The sequence below is a fragment of the Photinus pyralis genome, unplaced genomic scaffold, assembly GCF_008802855.1.
Source record: "Photinus pyralis isolate 1611_PpyrPB1 unplaced genomic scaffold, Ppyr1.3 Ppyr1.4_LG1, whole genome shotgun sequence".
Taxonomy (NCBI): Eukaryota; Metazoa; Arthropoda; class Insecta; order Coleoptera; family Lampyridae; genus Photinus; species Photinus pyralis.
Window position 1 is genome coordinate 60155534 of NW_022170249.1, and position 21124 is coordinate 60176657.

General features: G+C 36.4%; 3 protein-coding genes and 3 non-coding genes across 8 annotated transcripts; 5 read left to right on the plus strand and 1 right to left on the minus strand.

Moving 5' to 3' along the window:
* Window positions 1–10: 10 nt before the first annotated feature.
* Window positions 11–5100, minus strand: LOC116167062. The gene is made up of 5 exons (XM_031482300.1): window positions 4661–5100; window positions 3782–4095; window positions 1157–1450; window positions 807–1070; window positions 11–753 (listed from the first exon to the last, which is right to left on the minus strand). Exons 1-5 carry the CDS (start codon window positions 4746–4748, stop codon window positions 439–441), a joined length of 1275 nt encoding a protein of 424 aa, XP_031338160.1. The 5' UTR covers window positions 4749–5100; the 3' UTR covers window positions 11–438.
* Window positions 5101–7516: 2416 nt separating this feature from the next.
* LOC116167034 lies at window positions 7517–10229 on the plus strand. 3 transcript variants are annotated; one of them, XM_031482278.1, is made up of 4 exons: window positions 7517–7683; window positions 7736–7948; window positions 8001–8153; window positions 8258–10229. In XM_031482278.1, exons 2-4 carry the CDS (start codon window positions 7882–7884, stop codon window positions 10099–10101), a joined length of 2064 nt encoding a protein of 687 aa, XP_031338138.1. In that variant the 5' UTR covers window positions 7517–7683; window positions 7736–7881; the 3' UTR covers window positions 10102–10229. The 3 variants fall into 3 exon arrangements, with proteins under 3 accessions (XP_031338138.1, XP_031338133.1, XP_031338145.1); XM_031482273.1 differs by having other exon boundaries at window positions 7517–7948; XM_031482285.1 differs by having other exon boundaries at window positions 7517–7948; window positions 8052–8153.
* Window positions 10230–10602: 373 nt separating this feature from the next.
* Window positions 10603–10721, plus strand: LOC116160713. The gene has a single exon (XR_004143301.1). It is a non-coding gene; the product is annotated as a 5S ribosomal RNA (ribosomal RNA).
* Window positions 10722–11010: 289 nt separating this feature from the next.
* LOC116160718 lies at window positions 11011–11129 on the plus strand. The gene has a single exon (XR_004143304.1). It is a non-coding gene; the product is annotated as a 5S ribosomal RNA (ribosomal RNA).
* A 289-nt stretch (window positions 11130–11418) lies between these two features.
* On the plus strand, window positions 11419–11537 carry LOC116160719. The gene has a single exon (XR_004143305.1). It is a non-coding gene; the product is annotated as a 5S ribosomal RNA (ribosomal RNA).
* Window positions 11538–17508: 5971 nt separating this feature from the next.
* Window positions 17509–20160, plus strand: LOC116164533 (zinc finger MYM-type protein 1-like). Its single transcript, XM_031478731.1, has one exon. It carries the CDS (start codon window positions 17509–17511, stop codon window positions 20158–20160), a length of 2652 nt encoding a protein of 883 aa, XP_031334591.1.
* Window positions 20161–21124: the final 964 nt, after the last annotated feature.

Sequence of the window (21124 nt, forward strand, 5' to 3'; positions counted from 1 at the left end):
CCAACAAATATTCTTTAAAATCAAAGTTCGATGCAGTATTGTCAAATATTTCAGTAACGTTACTATTAGTTTCACATTTAGCAGTATGTATATCATCTTGCAGTTGTTCAACTCCGGCAGGTAGTACAAGAGGAACTTGTACATTATCATTAACTTGGGTTACAGTATCGAAAACTTCTGTCAAATTATCAGAACTTACAACACAATTAAGAGTGTGACGTTTATAACCGCAGTAGGTATAGAACTTTAATTTGCACTTAGTGCAAATCAGTTCAAAATTTGTTAAATTTTCATAGAGACAGTGTTGTTTTCTTAAATGCTTTGACAATAATTGAAAAGATTCAAAATTACTGGCACATTTAAAACAAACCAGCATTGTACTGGAATAAGTAAATCAAAAATCAAATAAACTAGCATTTGCTTATAAGGCGAGATTTATTATTGCGCTAATAGTTTTGATCGCAATTCTCTAATATTGGGCGTGATTTTAATATCGTCTATACCGTAAAAAAACACTTGAATGAATTTATAGAAAATTTCTAGTGTAGGGTCATAAGTTAAATTAAAAACGAAAAACGATTTAAAAAGGAGGTCAAAAGCTTGCCCAGAATTAGTAATGCTTTCCACCGCAAGTACCTTATTATCTACCGATATAGTGTAGTAATCTACCGCTTTCTCTGAAGATCCAGAAGCGATTAAAAAAGGTTGATTAGTTTTTTTGGCAGTAATTATTTCCTCGAGTGATTCACTGTTCTAAAAATTAATAATGTAAGCGTAACAAAGAAAAGGGTTGCTTAGTTCTTTACCTTTTTAAATACAATAAGCCTTTTACTAATTTCTGGCAGTGATTCCCTGTTCACCGCCTTTTTGCGTCCCTTGGATGTAGCTGGCAACAACTTGATCAACATAAACAAAGTTTTAGTTGTGACGTCAAATTGATTTAGGTATTCATTGTCGGAGTTTATCTCATTGCAATAAATATTTTTAACTTTTTCCGATATATTCAAAATTTGCAACTCCAGATTAATGCAGTCATTGTTGGGATACAGCAATCCAAAATCCAAAGATATCTAAAAAATTAATCGAGAATTATTTCAGATACAAAGGGTGTTAGTACAGTGGGCATTTATCAAACATATTGATATATAATACTAACCAGTCCAGGAGTGTCTAAAAACCTAGGAAATTCTTGAAAGATGTTAGTCTCGTTGCAAAGTTTTCGTCTAGCCAAAAATGTCGCTTTGAACTTCTCTATTAGGTCCGGATCTTTAGGATGGGTGTGTTTTAAATAGTCAATGTCCTCTTGGAAATTATCAAGGTTTATCTCTTCAACATTCAGTTTTGGTTTTTTCTGTGGTATTTCTGGCCTGTTTTCTTTTGAAGATCTTCTGACAGTTCTCAAACGCCAATCTATGTACCCAGATCGCTCGTCGGGGTTATAAAATGCTTCCTATAAGAAAATTGGAAGTTATTTATATTTTTTACAATAAGTAATTTAGATAGCAATAGCATGCAAAAAGCAAAATCATAGATTTCAACTGACATAGCCATATTTGCTGCATGGATCTCTCAAATTCGGGAAGAGGTCGATAATAGCTTTAGCATACATAGTCTTTATATATTTTAAAGGTTGTTGGCCGTATTTTTCTATAATATCTAACACAATCACGTTCACTAACAATCTTCGGTTTCCTCTTGTTAAAAGTTTCTTTGTTTCATATTCTGTGATAATCTGTGTAGCTCCTACGCGAATTAATAAGTTTTGCAAGGCCTGAAATGAATAATGTTAAATAACAAAATAGCTCGCAAAATAGTATTTACAGGGTGGTGTTTTTAAGTGGACCATTAGAAGTATCTCAGGAACGGTTTGGAATTTCGATTCGACCCATTATCTTTTTTGAATAATCGATCAAAAGGAATCATTTTAAAATATTTTCAAGATGGCCGGTTTTCGGGTTGTACCCGAACGATACCGGAACTTTCTTATTTCAATTGGCACTATCTCATAATTCCTCATAAAAAATCAGAATGACTTTGTCAATATGATGGTATGTCTAACTGGCATGGTTTTGAAGTTATTTGATATTTTTTCAGTGTTTCAGAGGTTCCGTAAATTAGCCATATCACTGTTGTCTGACAACTTAGCAAAATGCTTTTATCACCAATCGACAGCTAAAAGTTCAGGCTATCAAATGTTATTGGTCGGATTTTCAAATGCGAATCGAAAATAATGCGAACAAGAGTTCAAAGTAGACAATCGGTTTATCGTCAAAAACTCGATATTTTCAAATGGAAACTTTATTATGCATCAATGGAAAGACCATAAAAAAGCGGACAAAAAATGTATTTGCAAAATTTTTCTAAAGTGGTCAGTTTTCAATTTATTCGTCAAAAATAAAAAATTTTCAAATAGCAAAATCAGAACTTCATTCTATCCACCTCATAAATCTAGATGTCATCAATAAAATCACTCAAAACAGTTGAACATTTGAGTGTCATAAAGACGTCATAATTACTCATTTTATGAAAATTCAACAAAACAGTACACGAATCAAAATGAAACAACTGAATCGGTGACGTCTATACATTTTTTGTCTGTTTTTTTAATGGTCTTTCCATTGCTGCATAATAAAGATATGGTTTCCATTTGACTATTTCTCTCGTCTTACTTTCGACCAATCACAAACGCGCAATTTTGAATTGCACATGGTTTCTAGATGGAAAAACCGAATGACAGCACCTGTCAGTAGTTTTTTCGAGATTACCCGCGGCAAAACTTGACAGCTGTTGTCACCAAAAATTACATTACCTTTGACATTACTGATGAAATAGTCTTGTCAAATACCATTCGGGCATCAAATTTTTGCTGTGTAAAAAATTGAAAAAACACAATGCAAAGTAATATTTTGTTAACAAAATGCATTCGTGCAGCTGCAAAAATCCTCGTCTTCGACTCGGATTTTTGTTGCCACCAGCATGCTTCTTGTTAAAATATTACTTAGCAGCGTGTTTTTTCGATTTTTTCGGAAAAATTAGATGCCCTTATGCTATTACTACTGAAAATATCGAGTTTTTGACGATAAACCGATTGTCTATTTGAACTCTTATTCATATTATTTTCGATTCGCACTTGAAAATCCGACCAATAACATTTGATAGCCTGAACTTTTAGCTGGCGATTGGTGATAATAAAAGCTATTTCCTAAGTTGTCAGACAACAGTGATATGGCTAATTTACTGAACCTCTGAAACAGTGAAAAAATGTCAAATAACTTCAAAACCATGCCAGTTAGACATACCATCATACTGACAAAGTCATGATTTTTTATAAGAAATTTGAAAATGCCATCAGAAAAGATAGTGCCGTTTGAAATAAGAAAGTTCGGTATCGTTCGGGTACAACTGGAAAAGCGGCCATCTTGAAAATATTTTTAAATGATTCCTTTTAATCAATTATTCAAAAAAGATAATGGGTTCAATCGAAATTCCAAACCGTTCCTGAGATACTTCTAATGGTCCACTTAAAAACACCACCCTGTATAGTATTTGGAGATTTCCATGCAGCTTGACCATTAGATATCAACAAGAAGAAATATTTTTTTACGCAACTATTGGGTATAATTTACACTTTTTAAGGTTTCTATTGTAGGTAGGTAACTACCAATAAAAAATATTGCACCAAATGGAAAAAAAAGGGAAGTTATTGAACAAATTATGCATTAGGATATCTTGGACATTTGTGCATGAATAAAGTCGTTAGAAGCACTATTTTTTCAGTTACCTCTTTATCAAAACTACTTGGTACCGAGGTTGGTACAATAAATCCTTGCAAATCGTTGATAGTAACTATATCTTCACTACTCAAAGTTATTGTAGTCGACTCTGAAATCGTCGAGCTGGAACTGGAAATACTTGGAGCAGAGGGATTGGCATCAGCACCAGTATTTATTCGAGTATTTACAATGCGAAATATAAAACCCTTTTCTACTCCTTTTAAGAAATCGACAAAATCATCGTTTTCAATCTGGCATCCAGATGTGTCACACAGTATCACATCATTCGGATCCACATCATTGATATTGAACTTTTGCATAGCTAAAATGGAGTGAAGATGTGTAAGTTTGATGTGCCAGTACTTTTTAAGATAACTACGTACTTCGTAGCACCATTGAGTAAAGGATTTAGTTACTCAATGGTACCACTAATCGAAGCGCGCTAAAGATAACTTTGCGAGGGCGGACAGGTGCAGGTGGAACTGAATTCTCCTTTGTAATTACTTTTAAGATAAAGGTCTGTATAGGTAGTAACCCAGTCGACTGTACCTTTATGTTCAACTTCCCTAGACCCTATCCACCCTTACATACCTATCCCTATCTTGACTCATGAGTTTCATTGGAAAATACCCAATTTTACAAAAGTAACGCTTAAACGTGTAAAAAGTAAATCCGAGCTAAAAATGAAACAATAACCTACTATCAATACCTATAGATATTAATCATTGTGTTGAATCTGCCAATTGTGTGAAAAAAAATGTAGGTGCTTATATAAAATCTAACTATAGGTAGGTAGGTTATTATCTACAACCATTCATTGAACAAAAACAATTTGTTCAATGCTAGAACAGTAGTGCTAAAATTTTTATAATTCAGAATGCACTTACCTTGCAAAATAAAAGTTTGATATGTTGCCTCGTCTACGTTAACGGAAATCCACTTCAAATTGTTGTTAAACTCGATTTTAACAAACATATTCACACACTATATGCAGAGTAATCAATAGGTAAGATAATTCTTTAATTGGTATAAGCATAAGAGTAAAAAATTCTGTAAGTGATTAACTCTCACGGCACGCTATTAATAATTGGACTGGCAACAAAATAACAAACCTGCCATAAATGCTTACGCTTGTCGTTGAATGCACTCCATGGTAAGTGAAATCTTATATGTATGGTGTTGTTGCACTCTGTTTTGAGAAATTTAACTCTTTGCGGTGCAAGCGCGATTTGCATGGTTGTGGTTTAATCTCAATAGTGCTGAACTACACTTCAATTTGGTTAAAATTAACTACACCTATTTTCATATGGAAATGGTGTAAAATTGAACACTATTTGTTGTAGAATTTCACACCAAATCATCACTAAACGTTGGTGTGTACGATCACACCGCAATATTTTTTACTGTGCAGGAAGTTTTAAAACCGATTTTTTTAAACAGAAATGCGATGTGCAAAGGATTAGAATTTATGGCTAGTCATTGTCAATTTAAAGAGCTTAAGCTTATGGCGTTTCCTGGTCCTTACTCCTTTTCTATGTAAATAGTCTGTATTGTACTAAATTATGCCAAGACAGTCCCAAGGCCAAAACTGAGTCATTGGGCCCAGGATTGCAAATATTTCAAGGAAAACCAGATTTGTAAAGGGCAGGTACCTACTTAACGCAATAAGTGTCAACTTATGAGATAGGCGAGAACAAATACCGCTCTTTACTCTTTAGAATTTTAGATTTACCGTTTCCGCCGAGTTCGAACGATTCTTAGTTCATATTTTTCTTAATTTTGGTGCATTTGTTGATTCATACGAAAATTCTCAGGGGGGGCGGTCGCCCCAATCGCCCCCCTTTGGATCCGCGCCTGTTTTATGGTCAATTAAAGGAAATTTGTACGAAACTTCTTCATTATAAAATGACCCTAGTTGTGTTTCCCACCATATTTAGATCGAAAGCGAAACGTAAGTGCAGTGGTTCGCCTGTAGATGGCGGAGAAACATGGCGGGTTCTCATTTGAATTTAAATACATGACCACGGTAGTGAATATACCGCTCTCGTTCGTTCATAAGGCAAAAAGAACCCGTGAGCGCGACGCTGTAGGTCAGGGTAAATGTAAAGATTTCGGGATCGTTTTCGTTTTTTCAGAACCGTTAATTCAGTAGTAGGAAGGGACGAACGGAGCAGTTTCTTACAGGGGGGAATGTTAAAATTTTCCAACTTTCGAAATTCAAATGCTAAAGAAACGCCACAACACGCAAAATCCAAGACTGAGACTGGGTCAAAATGGCATGGCTTTACTACCTATGATCACAGATTTATTATTCCTGTGCTATGATGTAGCAAGTCGGCATTGCTGCTTAATCCTTCATTCATTTCTCAGCGAGATAGGTATGCATTCAATGCGAAATCTAATAGTTCGCAATGAAAGCAATTAAATATGATATGACATCTCACTGCACGCGATATTATGAAAATAAACTTATGTTCCACAATTTACTTAGTAATTTAGTATGATATTTCCCAGTCCCAAGTCGGTTCCATATTAATTATGCCAAATACGATATGTGAGGGGATGCCTTACGGTTCGCCCCTGTCAGTAGGGATGGTGGGCGTCCCAAAAAAGCAAACGCCACATTTCTATCTAAAGTATTTTAAATCGGCGATCAGTAGACCAATTTTTTGTGTGTCTGAAATGACATTAACTTTTTGAAACAAAAATTTCATCTTTGGAGAAATAAGTTCAATTGAATAAATTTTTATGCATCCTTGCGTGAGTGGTAGACTTTGTGTTTACTCGTACTATCAAAATGGCAGAATATCAACTTTATAGAAATGAGTGCATAAAAAATTTCGCTGCCTCCTGGACTATAAAAGGTAGACAGTCAAAGAAATCGCATCACAATCAACACCCACACAAGGTCGGAGCTTGTGAATAACAGCAACACAATATGACAATACACAGTAGCCCTTTGTTCTAAAAATAACTGTGCTTTAGGATTTCGCAGGTTTATGGTACACATAGCTTAGCAAATTGTTTCTTGGCGTGCAATTTTTATTTCGTGCTTTTTTTCCTTTAAAAATAGTTCATTTTAGAAGTAGGGATGTAATTACAAACCAGTCTACTATTGAAAAGAATATATCGAATCCATTTTTCATCCAATTAATTATAACTTGTGTACCTACATAAATCAATATTTTATGCTAGATTTTATGTAGTAATCTACTCCAAAATTTTTAGATGCTCTAACATAAGTAGGTATCTACCATATTTTGAAAAACGCTTGCACTTCCTCTTGTTATAGTGCACTCAATTATAGTTTATAGCATTTTTAAAGGTGGTCTAACGATTTCTTCAAATTTTTTGGCATATTTTGCGTTGTCTTCTATAAATTTTTTTCACCTAAATCATAAAAACACAAATTCAGAATCCCGATTTTAAAGTACTGCGTGACGTCATGCACCAACTAGCATAATCTTGTTTTCTTTATTTATATCCTGACTAAAAGTACGTGCTTGTTGTAAAAATAGCGAAAGTCTCCGAAAGTTTCCGAAGGACGCGGCGAATTTTCGAGATAAAAACAAGATACTTAACAGTGCTTTCAGACAACATTAGCGCCATCTGCCGTTATCCTTCTGATTTTGAAATGGTAACAATATAAACTAAAGGCAATAAGCTCCCCCACCACTCTGGCAGCGCGCTCTTAAGCAACGTCGGGCGCGGTCCAGTGTGGCCATATTGGGCGCTTTATCGCAAATTGGGCGATTTTGAAATGTAGTTTGTGGTTAATTTATTGCTTAAACCACAAACCACATTTTGGGCGATAATGGATTTGATTTTCATCGCGTAACGTTATTGATACCTACACTTTTGACCTTGAAACTCAGTTTTAGTAGCGCGCAGCGCATGAATATTGTGGAATGTGAATATTTTGACTACAAAGTGTACAAACAGATACAATCATTTATTTATAGCTCCAGTCTCCAGTGCCGAGTCGAGTGCGCGACCGACAGCCGATACGCAAGTCGCAAGTTGCAATTTTTAAATTTTAAGTGTGGTGTGGTCGTGCCGGTCGTGGTGTAACGTGTTTAGCCTCTATTAACTGTGCCTATTTTTCATAATGGGTAAATGGGCAAAATATGTGAAACAACACCGAAAGGAATGGGAAGAAGAAAAACAATTCAAAGGTACCTAACCTACAAAGTTTTTTGTTGAATAAATATGACTTTAATACATTAGGTTGGCTAATAAGTAAAGATGATAAAAGTTATTGCAAATTATGCAATGCAGAATTACGATCGCATCGAGGTGACCTCATTAGACATGCTACAACGTCCAAACATAAATCAAACATGAGTAAAATAAACAACCACTGCAGTTTAAGAAACTTTGGTGAGTACTTACCATGATATTCAATACACACCTTAAATATCAAATTATTTATTAAGTAAATAATTATTAAATAACAATTAAATTAATATCTGAACTCTTTTCAGGTGTTGTAGTTTGTACCGATCAAATCAAACGGAAAGAGCTGATTTTAGCTAGTTTTATAGCTAATCATACATCAATAAGAAGTATAGATCACCTATCAGAAATATTGAACAAATTCTGTGAGCATCAGAATAAACCATCGTCTTCTGCGGCAAGCAATGTGGATACTCTTCACCTGCATAAAACAAAATGTGCTGCTTTAATTAGGAATGTTATAGCTCCCTCACTACTAAACGAGTTGGTGGAAGATTTATCCAATTCGCCCTTTTCAATAATAGTGGACGAATCAACCGATGTTAGCACAGATAAACTTCTTTGTATCAATATTAAGTATTATTCTGTGAAAAGCAATGCTATCAAGCTACAGTTCTTGACATTTGTAAGTGTTACAAAAACCACAGCAGAGGATTTGTACAATGCTGTTACAGATTACCTACTGGCAAATAAATTTCATTTGCAAAATTTGTTAGGTATCGGTACTGATGGTGCGAATAACATGTGTGGCGAGCATAATTCTCTTTATACTTTGTTAAAAAAAAATTTAAACTTAAATAATTTAGTCTTAGTCAAATGCATTTGTCACAGTCTACATTTATGCACATCAAAAGCCTCTGAAGTGTTTTCAGATGAAATAGATTTCTTACTTAGAGAAACCTACAGTTGGTTTAGGCACAGTGCACTTAGGCTAAGTAAATATAAAGAAATCTATAGTTTAATTAATCTAGACAGTAAGTTTACAAAGTTTGTACAACTTTCATCCACACGATGGTTATCAAGATACAAAGCTGTACAAAAAATATTATCTCAATATTTAGAACTTGAAACATTCTTTAACATTCATGCAGATAAAGAGCGGTGTCATACGGCAAAATTACTGAGTAATGCATACACCGATAAAAAGAATAAGGTTATATTGACGTTCATTCAACCTATATTAAAACAGATTTCATGTTTAAATGCTTATTTTCAAAAACAAGGTATAGATTATTATCTTGCGTTTCAAGAAATTAATGTCCTCATATGGACATTGGTCAGGCAAATTATAAAACCAACATTAATAACTCATTTCAAGGAAAACCTTGATCTCCTAAAAAATTCCATGCTTTTTGAGCAAAATTATTTACGATTAGAAAGTTGTGACTTTGGGCATGAATTTGAACAGGAACTGAAATCGTCCAATTTATCTTTAGAGACAGCAACAGAAATTCGAAGGAAAGCCAGGGATTTTATAAAGGAGTTAATACTAGAATTAATTAAAAGAATGCCATCTCATCTCAACATCTTTTCCCAAGTCAAAATGATTAGCCCTAAAGTAATTTTAAATCCCTTAAGACCAAAATATGTAGAATTACCATTGAAATTAGTCCCGAATATAAACATAAGCGATATGGAAGTGCAGTACAGACAATTGCTAAATGTGGAGTGGGATCAAGTGTTCCCCGAAAATATCCCTGAAGACACTGTAGAATTTTGGCAAAAAGTTATAACTTTAAAAAATGCCGCTGGCCAGTTGCTTTATAAAGATATTTCTTTGTTCGCTTTTGCCCTATTGACTTTACCTTCTTCAAACGCAGCAGTGGAAAGATCTTTTTCTATGATGACCATTGTCAAGTCTAAACTCAGAAATCAAATGATGCTCAATCTTTTAAATTCAATTGTATTTATTAGGGCATACTTTAACGTCAATTCCATTTGCTGCAAATCTTTTGAACCCACAAAAGATATGTTTTCCGCATTTAATTCAAAAATGTACCAGAATAATTCGGAAATAAGTGATGTAGACGATGACACAAATAACATTAATTATGTTGATGATGTAATACTGTTATGTAATGAAACATTGTAGTACCACCCTATTTTAAATAAATTAGGATTTATTTTCTCTTAATATTCTTAACCATTTACAGCATTAAATTTTGGCGCCATTATTATTAGGACTTGCGCCTTTGGGCGATTTCTAATGAAGGAGTGTGCGCGCCCACCATTAAAAATATGACAACACTGGCGCGGTCAGTACTTGGATGGGTGACCGCTTGGGAACACCGCGTGCCGTTGTCTCCTTTTTTTTCTAATTTTCGCTTCCTTTTGATACATATTTAGCGATACTACTTTTACACTTTGCGAAATTTAAAATTGTTTCGTCTTGTGCATTTTTCGGGACTTTTGTATTCCCTTTGCGATTTTAACGAACTCTCCTTTATTCATCGAAATATTTATTTACGTTCGATTAGAAAAGTGCTCAAAATTGGTAAATTTGCGACACGTTTGAATCCTTTGCGTGCATCTCTTTGTTCTTCTTCTGACGAATAATTTCTAGAATTATTTCCCTTAGATCACCATATTTCTCGACAACGGCCATACCACGTTGAAAACACCGGTTCTCGTCCGATCACCGAAGTTAAGCAACGTCGGGCGCGGTCAGTACTTGGATGGGTGACCGCTTGGGAACACCGCGTGCCGTTGTCTCCTTTTTTTTCTAATTTTCGCTTCCTTTTGATACATATTTAGCGATACTACTTTTACACTTTGCGAAATTTAAAATTGTTTCGTTTTGTGCATTTTTCGGGACGTTTGTATTCCCTTTGCGATTTTAACGAACTCTCCTTTATTCATCGAAATATTTATTTACGTTCGATTAGAAAAGTGCTCAAAATTGGTAAATTTGCGACACGTTTGAATCCTTTGCGTGCATCTCTTTGTTCTTCTTCTGACGAATAATTTCTATAATTATTTCCCTTAGATCACCATATTTCTCGACAACGGCCATACCACGTTGAAAACACCGGTTCTCGTCCGATCACCGAAGTTAAGCAACGTCGGGCGCGGTCAGTACTTGGATGGGTGACCGCTTGGGAACACCGCGTGCCGTTGTCTCCTTTTTTTTCTAATTTTCGCTTCCTTTTGATACATATTTAGCGATACTACTTTTACACTTTGCGAAATTGAAAATTGTTTCGTTTTGTGCATTTTTCGGGACGTTTGTATTCTCTTTGCGATTTTACCGAACTCTCCTTTATTCATCGAAATATTTATTTACGTTCGATTAGAAAAGTGCTCAAAATTGGTAAATTTGCGACACGTTTGAATCCTTTGCGTGCATCTCTTTGTTCTTCTTCTGACGAATAATTTCTAGAATTATTTCCCTTAGATCACCATATTTCTCGACAACGGCCATACCACGTTGAAAACACCGGTTCTCGTCCGATCACCGAAGTTAAGCAACGTCGGGCGCGGTCAGTACTTGGATGGGTGACCGCTTGGGAACACCGCGTGCCGTTGTCTCCTTTTTTTTCTAATTTTCGCTTCCTTTTGATACATATTTAGCGATACTACTTTTACACTTTGCGAAATTTAAAATTGTTTCGTTTTGTGCATTTTTCGGGACGTTTGTATTCCCTTTGCGATTTTAACGAACTCTCCTTTATTCATCGAAATATTTATTTACGTTCGATTAGAAAAGTGCTCAAAATTGGTAAATTTGCGACACGTTTGAATCCTTTGCGTGCATCTCTTTGTTCTTCTTCTGAGGAATAATTTCTAGAATTGTTTCCCTTAGATCACCATATTTCTCGACAACGGCCATACCACGTTGAAAACACCGCGTGCCGTTGTCTCCTTTTTTTTTCTAATTTTCGCTTCCTTTTGACACATATTTAGCGATACTACTTTTACACTTTGCGAAATTTAAAATTGTTTCGTTTTGTGCATTTTTCGGGACTTTTGTATTCCCTTTGCGATTTTAAGGAATTTTCCTTCATTCATCGAAATATTTATTTACGTTCGATTAGAAAAGTGCTCAAAATTGGTAAATTTGCGACACGTTTGAATCCTTTGCGTGCATCTCTTTGTTCTTCTTCTGACGAATAATTTCTGGAATTGTTTCCCTTAGATCACCATATTCCTCGACAACGGCCATACCACGTTGAAAACACCGGTTCTCGTCCAGTCCTACTTGAGGTTTTGACCGAGACGGTTGCTCTTACGATAAGTAAATACTTAGTAGGTATTTAAAATACAGCGAAAATTGTAGATCCCTTGTGGATTTAAACTTTACCTGCAGGGGACAACGACTTCTCCGTAACAGGGGGTCGTTTCGAACTGCAAATAAAACTGAATTTCAGACTGATAATAACAGTGATAAATCAAACTGTAAATACGTTGTTGTTAGTGGTAGTTATAGCGTACTAGAAATAGGTGAAAAAGACTATTAGTGATAAACTTGTAATACGGACAACGAAACGCACGTAAAACATATTTTAACCGAAAATGAATTGGTAATGCCCCAATTTCAAACAAATAAAGTGAGAAAACGACCGCTGTTGCAAGAGAGCACAAGCGGAACAATGAAAGTATCAAAGAAAACGACCGCAAGTCAACCACTTCCATTACACAACAGATATTCCCCGTTGGAGGATGACCAAAGTATAGCAGACATGCAAGAAGACTACATTAACGAAGAGACAAAGCCTACCAATAATGCAACTATAACCAATAAAAGGAAACTTCCACCACTGGTACTACGCGGTAAGCTCACTGAAAAATCAAAAGTAATTGGATATTTAAAAAAAACAGCGAAATCTGGCTTCGCTATAAAGTACACAAACGAAAACACAAATGTATTCGTAAATGAATTGACCGACTGGACAACAGTCAAAGAAGAATTAATTGCGAACAAGCAAGAATTCCACACCTACACAAACAAAGAAGACAAGACGCATGCTTTTGTGGTGCGAGGACTGGATCATGAACCAGAACCGGAAGCGATAATGCAAGAATTGGAGAGATTTGCTGATATATCCGCTACGAAATGTTATCGTATGAGCAAAACAAGAAGGCCCGCATACCTTCTGATCACAGATAGAAGCCAAACGCTTAAGAAAATATCTAAAATTAAAACAATCGATCACACCATCGTGACGTGGGAAAGATATCGGAATACGAAGAAAATTATACAATGTCACCGATGTCAGGAGTGGGGACACGCCACTTCAAACTGTTACGCAACACCCAGATGCCTAAAATGCTCCGCAAATCACCTAACTAAGGAGTGTGTGAAACCGATCACCACGCCAGCAAAATGTTGCAACTGTAGCCAACCTCATCCCGCGAATTACCCGGTATACATAAAGAAACTAGAACAACTAGCTAGTAAAAATACGAAACAAAGCACATAAACCAATAGAGCACCACAAATACAAGACCATAGAGAATTTCCCTATTTAATTCCCGCGCCAATTCCAACAAACAACCCATGGGACAAGAGAATCACCACATCGAAGCAATCAGAGGATGTGCATAACTCTCCACATGTGCAACCTTCACATATAACCCCCATCATGCAGACGACAGTACCATCTCACATACCGTTGCCCACAGCATACCCCAACGAATCGGACAAAAATCAATCAACCAACGAATTTACAGAATTAACCAACGAATTAAGGAAACTCAATTCACTAGTGAACGTAGGTGCTATGTTACGTGCAGTGAAAGACCTTAACAGTGAATTAACCAAGTGTAACAACTCTAGTGAAAAATTTCAAGTTTTCATAGAATTTTCTCAACATCTGAACGATTATGGGTTATAAATTAAATCTCTTAACTTGGAACGCCAATGGTTTAAAAGACAAAACCGACGCGATAGGCCCGGCGACACGGCCCAAGGGGGGGGTCGCGGTAATAATAAAAGCTACCATCCCGCATAAACAGGGTCGGCAAGCGAACACCTCAATCGGAACTTTGGAAATCGTCTTCGCGAATAGAGTACGTATCATAGCAGCATACAACTCACCACGGAACAATTTCACCAATAATGACCTCAACAACTTAATCGGTAATAATAAAAAAGTAGCTATCATAGGTGACTTAAACGCCAGACACACTTGCTGGAATTGTCACATAAACAACAAAAACGGAATAACTCTTTTTAACTATGTAAACAATAGCAACGTATTAGTACAGTACCCAGATTCACCTACCCATTACCCAGCAAATAATTCAACTCCTACAACAATAGACATTGTAGTTAACAAAAATGTAAACATAACAAACCCTGTTTCATTGTCAGAACTACATTCCGATCACAACCCCGTTATAATGACGGTCAACGCTCCCAAAGAAACGGCAGTTACGAAAATAGTTACGTCCTATAAAAACACAAACTGGGTAGAATTTCGTAAAACCTTAGATAAAAACGTGCAAATTACATCTAGAATTGATTCTACACAAAAAATTGATAATGCGGTTGACGCACTAACAAACATAATAAAAGATGCAATAAAAACCCATACTCGCACTAAAACAATAAATATAAACAAGGATCCTTTACCTGAAAACGTTGAACAATGCATAAGAAACAGAAATAATATTCGAAGACAATGGCAACGAACCGGAGACCAAATACTGCGAATGCAGTTGAACGAACTAAATAAATTAATAAAAAACGAGATTCGAGATCACAAAAACCGTAAATGGACTAATCTACTACAATCCCTATCCCACCGAGACAACTCCCTTTGGCAATTAACGAAGGCAATGAAAACTACAAAAACCATAATTCCCACCTTGCACCACAGAGACACGGACCACTTCATGAACAAGCAAAAGTGTAACCTGTTGGCGGATATCTTTGAGACTATTCACACTTTGGATGAAACAAATAATACAACCGAACAGCAATTAATTACGGACGAAGTTGAAAAGTACCTAAACGCAACACGCGAAGTAACAAACCCAACATTAGCAAAAATAATAGTCAGCCCGAAAAAGTAGTAGAAATCATAAAAGAACTTCCTAATCAAAAATCACCCGGACCTGATGGCATAACAAACAAAGCATTAAAAAACCTAAGCCGTAAGGCCATTGTGCAACTAACATATATTATAAACGCTATAAAAAAGTACAGCTACTTCCCCGCGAAATGGAAACACGCAACAATTGTTCCCATCCCGAAGCCGCATAAAAGTCCTCATAACCCTCACAATTTTAGGCCAATTAGTTTACTAAATACAATGGCCAAAATAACAGAAAAAGTTATTCTAGAAGAAGTAAATAAATTTAATAAGAAACTTAACATAATTCCCGATGTACAATTCGGATTCAGACCAAAACATGGAACAACACAGCAAATTGTACGAATATTACACGACGTAATTACGAATTTTAATAAAGACAAAGTCACAGTTATGGCGCTATTCGATATAGAAAAGGCATTTGATACTGTCTGGAAAACTGGGTTAACATACAAATTAATAAAGCTCCAACTACCAGCACACTGTATAAACCTTATCAACTCGTACCTTTCCAACCGCACTTTTCAAGTAAAAATAGATAACGACCTTTCCACAATAAAACAGATAAAAGCAGGAGTACCACAAGGCTCCGTGTTGGGTCCGATACTCTACTCAATATACACACACGACATCCCGCAGTTCAAACAAACTCAAACAGCTGTCTACGCAGACGACACAGCAATCTACGCCCACTCATTTGCCGCCCAAGTAGCCAATAAACAAATTCAAATCCACCTTAATATGCTAATCAAATATTTTGAAAAATGGAAAATCAAAATAAACCCAAACAAAACAGAACAAATCGTATTTTCGAAAAAATTTACAAACAATAAAATTTACAGTCCATTAAAAGTAGACAACCATGTTATAAAACCTAAAAACACAGTCAAATACTTGGGCGTAACACTTGATTCCAGGTTAAACTACAAAGCGCACGTTGCAAAAACATTACAAAAGGCATATACAACCATGAAGATGATATATCCTATAATGAAAAACCCGTCAACGTCACAAGGAAACAAAAAGTTAATATATACGGCAATATTAAGGCCAATCATAACATACGCCGCCCCAGCGTGGTGTAACGCCAGCAATCCCACAATACAAAAACTACAAGTCTTCCAGAATAAATGCCTGAGAATAATAACGAATTCTGACAGATACACAAATATACAGTATTTACACGAACTTGCAGAAACTGAAACATTAAGAACTCATATAAACGAACATGCACAAAGGTTTTACAAAACACAATTAAAGAATAACCGCTTAACAGCAAGCATTACGGAAATTCGTTCGCACAACGTAGAAACTCCACCAAAACATAAGTTAACTTATCAATATTTGCCAATATTCAACGAACTAGAATAAAAAACGAAAACACACAATAAATGCTTGAAACAGGTTTTTTTTTTAATCTCATTATTTTCCTGTAAAATGAAACAAAATATCAAAAACAACCACACAATAAAAGTCCTTAACATCAATTATCTAAATGAGACACATGTAAGCCATTGAATTTTATACAATGCTTAAACTCAAAACGAACAAAATAACTTAGAAGTGTGCCAAAGTGGCAGGAATTCTAATTAAATGTAAACTTAATATTATACATAATGTAACTGACTGTTGTTTATGTATATCAAGAAAAGCTGTACATATGTAAATAAATTTGTTTTGATTTGATTTTGGTTCTCGTCCGATCACCGAAGTTAAGCAACGTCGGGCGCGGTTAGTACTTGGATGGGTGACCGCTTGGGAACACCGCGTGCCGTTGTCTCCTTTTTTTTCTAATTTTCGCTTCCTTTTGATACATATTTAGCGATACTACTTTTACACTTTGCGAAATTTAAAATTGTTTCGTTTTGTGCATTTTTCGGGACGTTTGTATTCCCTTTGCGATTTTACCGAACTCTCCTTTATTCATCGAAATATTTATTTACCTACGATTAGAAAAGTGGTCAAAATTGGTAAATTTGCGACACGTTTGAATCCTTTGCGTGCATCTCTTTGTTCTTCTTCTGACGAATAATTTCTGGAATTGTTTCCCTTAGGATCACCATATGTCTCGACAACGGCCATACCACCAGCGGCGTAGCGATGGGAGTGCGGCCCGCACCGGGCGGCATGTCTTCAAAGGCGGCAAAAACAAACTCAACAATTCTAAAATTGCCGCCCCTGTCTTAAACGCGACTGCGCAATGCGCAAAAACAATTTGCATTTGCAGCCATCGAGTATTATTTCATTTCACATTTCAGTACAGCGTACAGCATCGAATCTGGTACTGGAGCGCGCATCAGTTTAAATCTTTTAGTTGAACGTTACGCTTACGACGGTACCCAGGTAGAAATAAACGTCGGTCTGCTTGGGTATATATAGAGCTCTAGTTGTACCTGGGTACCGAAACGTGCTTGCTTACATGTTTTGAATTTTGTGCGGTTTAAAAATCGACTCGGTTCAAAATGAAGCGTCACAGAGAAAGTGGAGCGGCGTATAAACGAAGACGAGAAGAAAAAGAGAAAGAAGCAGCTAAATCACGGGATTCGCTGTTGAAATACTTCAATCCTAATCTTAACAGTTCGCAGTCTTCTAGTCAAAGTGTTGAAGTCAATCCGACAGAACTTAGTCCACAACAAGTCATTCAAGACATTCCTGAAGTTGCCGATGTGATACCACAAGCTAGTCCTGAAGAATGCAGTAACGAAGAGAATTCAGAAGAAGAAAGTGCAAACGCTATAGGATCTGAAATCTCGGCTTTGAACGAACTTACTTGTAGCTCAGAATCCCAAGATTTTATCGAAGTTCGCAATTCAGAGGTACTTCAGAAAGTCAATGTCGACGTGGCGGTGGCGGAAACCAGCACTCAGAGCAACGAAATTCCAAACGATGCGGGACTGTGGCCAGAACTAATTTCAGACGAACTGCGCGTGTACTTGGTGAAACAAGGTCCGGATCAAGTGCGCCATATGAACGCAAAATTTGCTTCTCAAACAAGACCAGCATCAGAGAAAAGTAAAGGCCTTGTCAGAAATTTGACAAAAAATTGGTTCTACAAAGTTCTAGAGAACAATCAAAAAACTTTGCGAACCTGGATGCTATATTCACCTGCTAAGGGATCGCTAGTCTGTTTCTGTTGCAGATTGTTTGATAGAAATTCTTCCCAGTCTTCAAGTTTCAGTAAATCTGACGGTTTCAAAAATTGGTTGAAACTAAGCCCAAAAGTTGACGAACATGAAGCAAGTGCCTTGCATTGCAGTACCTTTTTTCAGTGGAAGACTTTGGAAATTGGGCTGATGTCAGGAAAAACTATTGATTTCCAACATCAAGAGTCAGTTTTACGAGAAGAAAAGAAGTGGCGTGACATTCTGAAACGCATACTAGACGTCATCTTGTTTTTGGCGCGACAAAATCTTTCCCTGAGAGGTCACAGAGAAAGTTACAAAGATTCGTGTGTGGAAAACCACGGAAACTTTCTCGAACTTATACACTTCTTATCCAACTATGATTCAGTTCTAGCAGAACATCTAACTCGAGTTAAGCTGTCCAACAAACTTACGCCAACGTACTTATCTCCCGAAATTCAAAACGAGTTTATTAATTTGCTTGGAGACCATGTTCGACGTCGAATAATTAGTGATGTGAATGATGCCAAGTACTTTTCAATTATATTCGATAGTACACCGGACATTTCTCACAAGGACCAAACCAGCCAAGTCATTCGCTACGTCAAGATCAGCGGAACAGAAGTCGAAGTTGTGGAGTCCTTCATTGATTTTATTGAAACGCATGGAAAAACTGCTGAACAAATTTCATCGATGATCTTAAAGAAATTGGAAACTGACGGTTTAGATATTCAGAACTGCCGTGGCCAAGCTTACGATAACGCTGCTACAATGGCCGGTATTCGCAACGGAGTACAATCTAAAATCCGGGAGATTAATCCTAAAGCAACGTTCATTCCTTGCTCGAACCACAGTTTGAATCTTGCTGGCGTTCATGCAGCATCTGTTTCGGCAAGTTCCGTTACTTTTTTCGGAACACTAGAACGTATATTTGTATATTTTTCGTCATCGACACAGCGTTGGGATGCTTTACTTCAAGTGACAAAACAAGGTGTAAAGAGGCTCGTTGACACACGCTGGAGTTCTCGACACGACGCTGTTGCAGTGATAAAAAATCATTTTGAAGAAATTCTGGAGGTACTGGAAAAGTTGAACGAAAACCACAATGAAAACGCCAAGACTCGTTCAGATGCTGGAATATTGCTTTGCTCCCTTCGAACTTTTTCGTTTCTCGGGTATCTCAGCCTTTGGAGTACTGTTCTTTCAGAAATAAATGATACTCAAAAATACTTGCAAAGACAAGGTCTAAACGTTAAAAATTGTGCTGAAAAAGTTGCAGCTTTAAAAATTTACTTAGAGACAAACAGGGAGAAAATCGTTACCAAAGCCGCCGAATATGCAACCTTGATGTGTGAAAAGCTCGATATAAGCGTTACTTCTAAACGTACAAAAAAGAGAAAGCAGATTCACGGAGACGGATCCGAGGGCGTTTCGCTCACCCCAGCACAAGAGCTTAGTCGAGAAATGTACGGAGCTGTTGATAGAATTATTGAAGAAATAACGACTCGATTTCAGCAGTTGGACGAAATTCGACAAAAGTACAGCTTTCTTTTTCCGGAATCGCTGCTGGACCCGCAGAAAGAAGACAATTTTGATTTTGAGCTTCCCGATGATGTGAACAGGGAAGACTTCAATGTAGAGCGTGACCGCCTTCGAAATTTTTGCAACGCTGCTAATCACAAAGTTGAAACGTTTTCAAGTGATCCTTTAAGTCTTTTGAAGTTTATCCAACGTTATCAACGTGAAATTTCCGTGCCGAACATTGTTATCATGCTGAAAATTTTCCTGTCTTTTGCTGTTAGTGTTGCATCGTGTGAAAGGAGTTTTTCTAAGCTGAAGCTTATTAAAAATTACCTTCGTTCGCAAATGTCTTCTTTGCGCTTGCGAAATTTAGCGATTTTGTCAATTGAAAGAAAGTTGACAAATGAAATTGACTTTGACGACCTTATTAAGGAATTCGCAGCAAGAAAAGCCAGAAGAATTAATATTTAGTTTTAAACGTTAACGTTTGTAATTATGATGACTTGTACTGGTACGTAATACTCTAAAGTTTGTTTCTTGAAATAAATAAATATTTATTTCTGACATATTATTTCCGTGCACTATTAATAATTAAATTGTAATGTTACGTAATATAACCTTAAGACAAAATTCCAAGAAATCCTTGAGACGAGGGGCGGCAAAATCTTACTTCCGCACCGGGTCAAAATCACTGACGCTACGCCGCTGCATACCACGTTGAAAACACCGGTTCTCGTCCGATCAGTGTTGCTAGATCGCACAAAAATAATTATCGCATCAACCGATTGAAATAATCGTACATTATCGTACAAAACATCGTCTTGCTTGAAAATTAGAACTGAAGTAAATAGAAAATAATTATAGTTTAATATCCATTTAATTGTGCAAATATGGGATTAATAGAGGAGTTAAAGGGCGAAAAAAGATATTTGAATTTATTTTCCACATAAACGTAGCATTACATTTCTTCAAAGATCACTTCTTCGAATTCGTCGCTTTCATTTTCTTGCAATGCAGTGCTGCGATTGGTGGGGTACAAATTGGCGGACGTCATGCTCCTTAACATTTTGTCACTTGGTGTAAATTGATAACAATTTTCTTCCAGGTTAACCTGTTGGGAAGATAACATATGCCCGTTTAACGTGTTTGTTATCATTCTGTTTCTCGATGGAGTTTTTATTAAGTTGACTTTCGAAAATTGTCTTTCACAACTAGCACTTGAATGGGGGAGTGAGAGAACGCTTAAAACAAAGTTGCACAAATCCGGGAATATGAGTTCACCCACTATAGTCTTTTATTTGACTTAATTTATAAAAAAATTCATCTGGTTCTGTGGCTTCCGGAAATTCCCCAAAATCTTTCAATTTTCGCCACTGATCATCAATTTTTTGTAGTTGACTGGTATTTTGTAGGTCACAGATTTGAGGCAAAGCCT

Excerpts from the sequence above, each read along its gene's own strand:
- LOC116167062 (XM_031482300.1), bottom strand. The coding sequence starts at position 4,748 with ATGTTTGTTAAAATCGAGTTTAACAACAATTTGAAGTGGATTTCCGTT. Across the intron at positions 1,451-3,781 it reads CAAGTAGTTTTGATAAAGAG|GAAGCATTTTATAACCCCGA; the intron begins GTAACTGAAAAA and ends ATTTTCTTATAG. Across the intron at positions 1,071-1,156 it reads TTTTAGACACTCCTGGACTG|ATATCTTTGGATTTTGGATT; the intron begins GTTAGTATTATA and ends TTAATTTTTTAG.
- LOC116167034 (XM_031482273.1), top strand. The coding sequence starts at position 7,882 with ATGGGTAAATGGGCAAAATATGTGAAACAACACCGAAAGGAATGGGAA. Across the intron at positions 7,949-8,000 it reads AGAAGAAAAACAATTCAAAG|GTTGGCTAATAAGTAAAGAT; the intron begins GTACCTAACCTA and ends TTAATACATTAG. Across the intron at positions 8,154-8,257 it reads CTGCAGTTTAAGAAACTTTG|GTGTTGTAGTTTGTACCGAT; the intron begins GTGAGTACTTAC and ends AACTCTTTTCAG.
- LOC116164533 (XM_031478731.1), top strand. The coding sequence starts at position 17,509 with ATGAAGCGTCACAGAGAAAGTGGAGCGGCGTATAAACGAAGACGAGAA.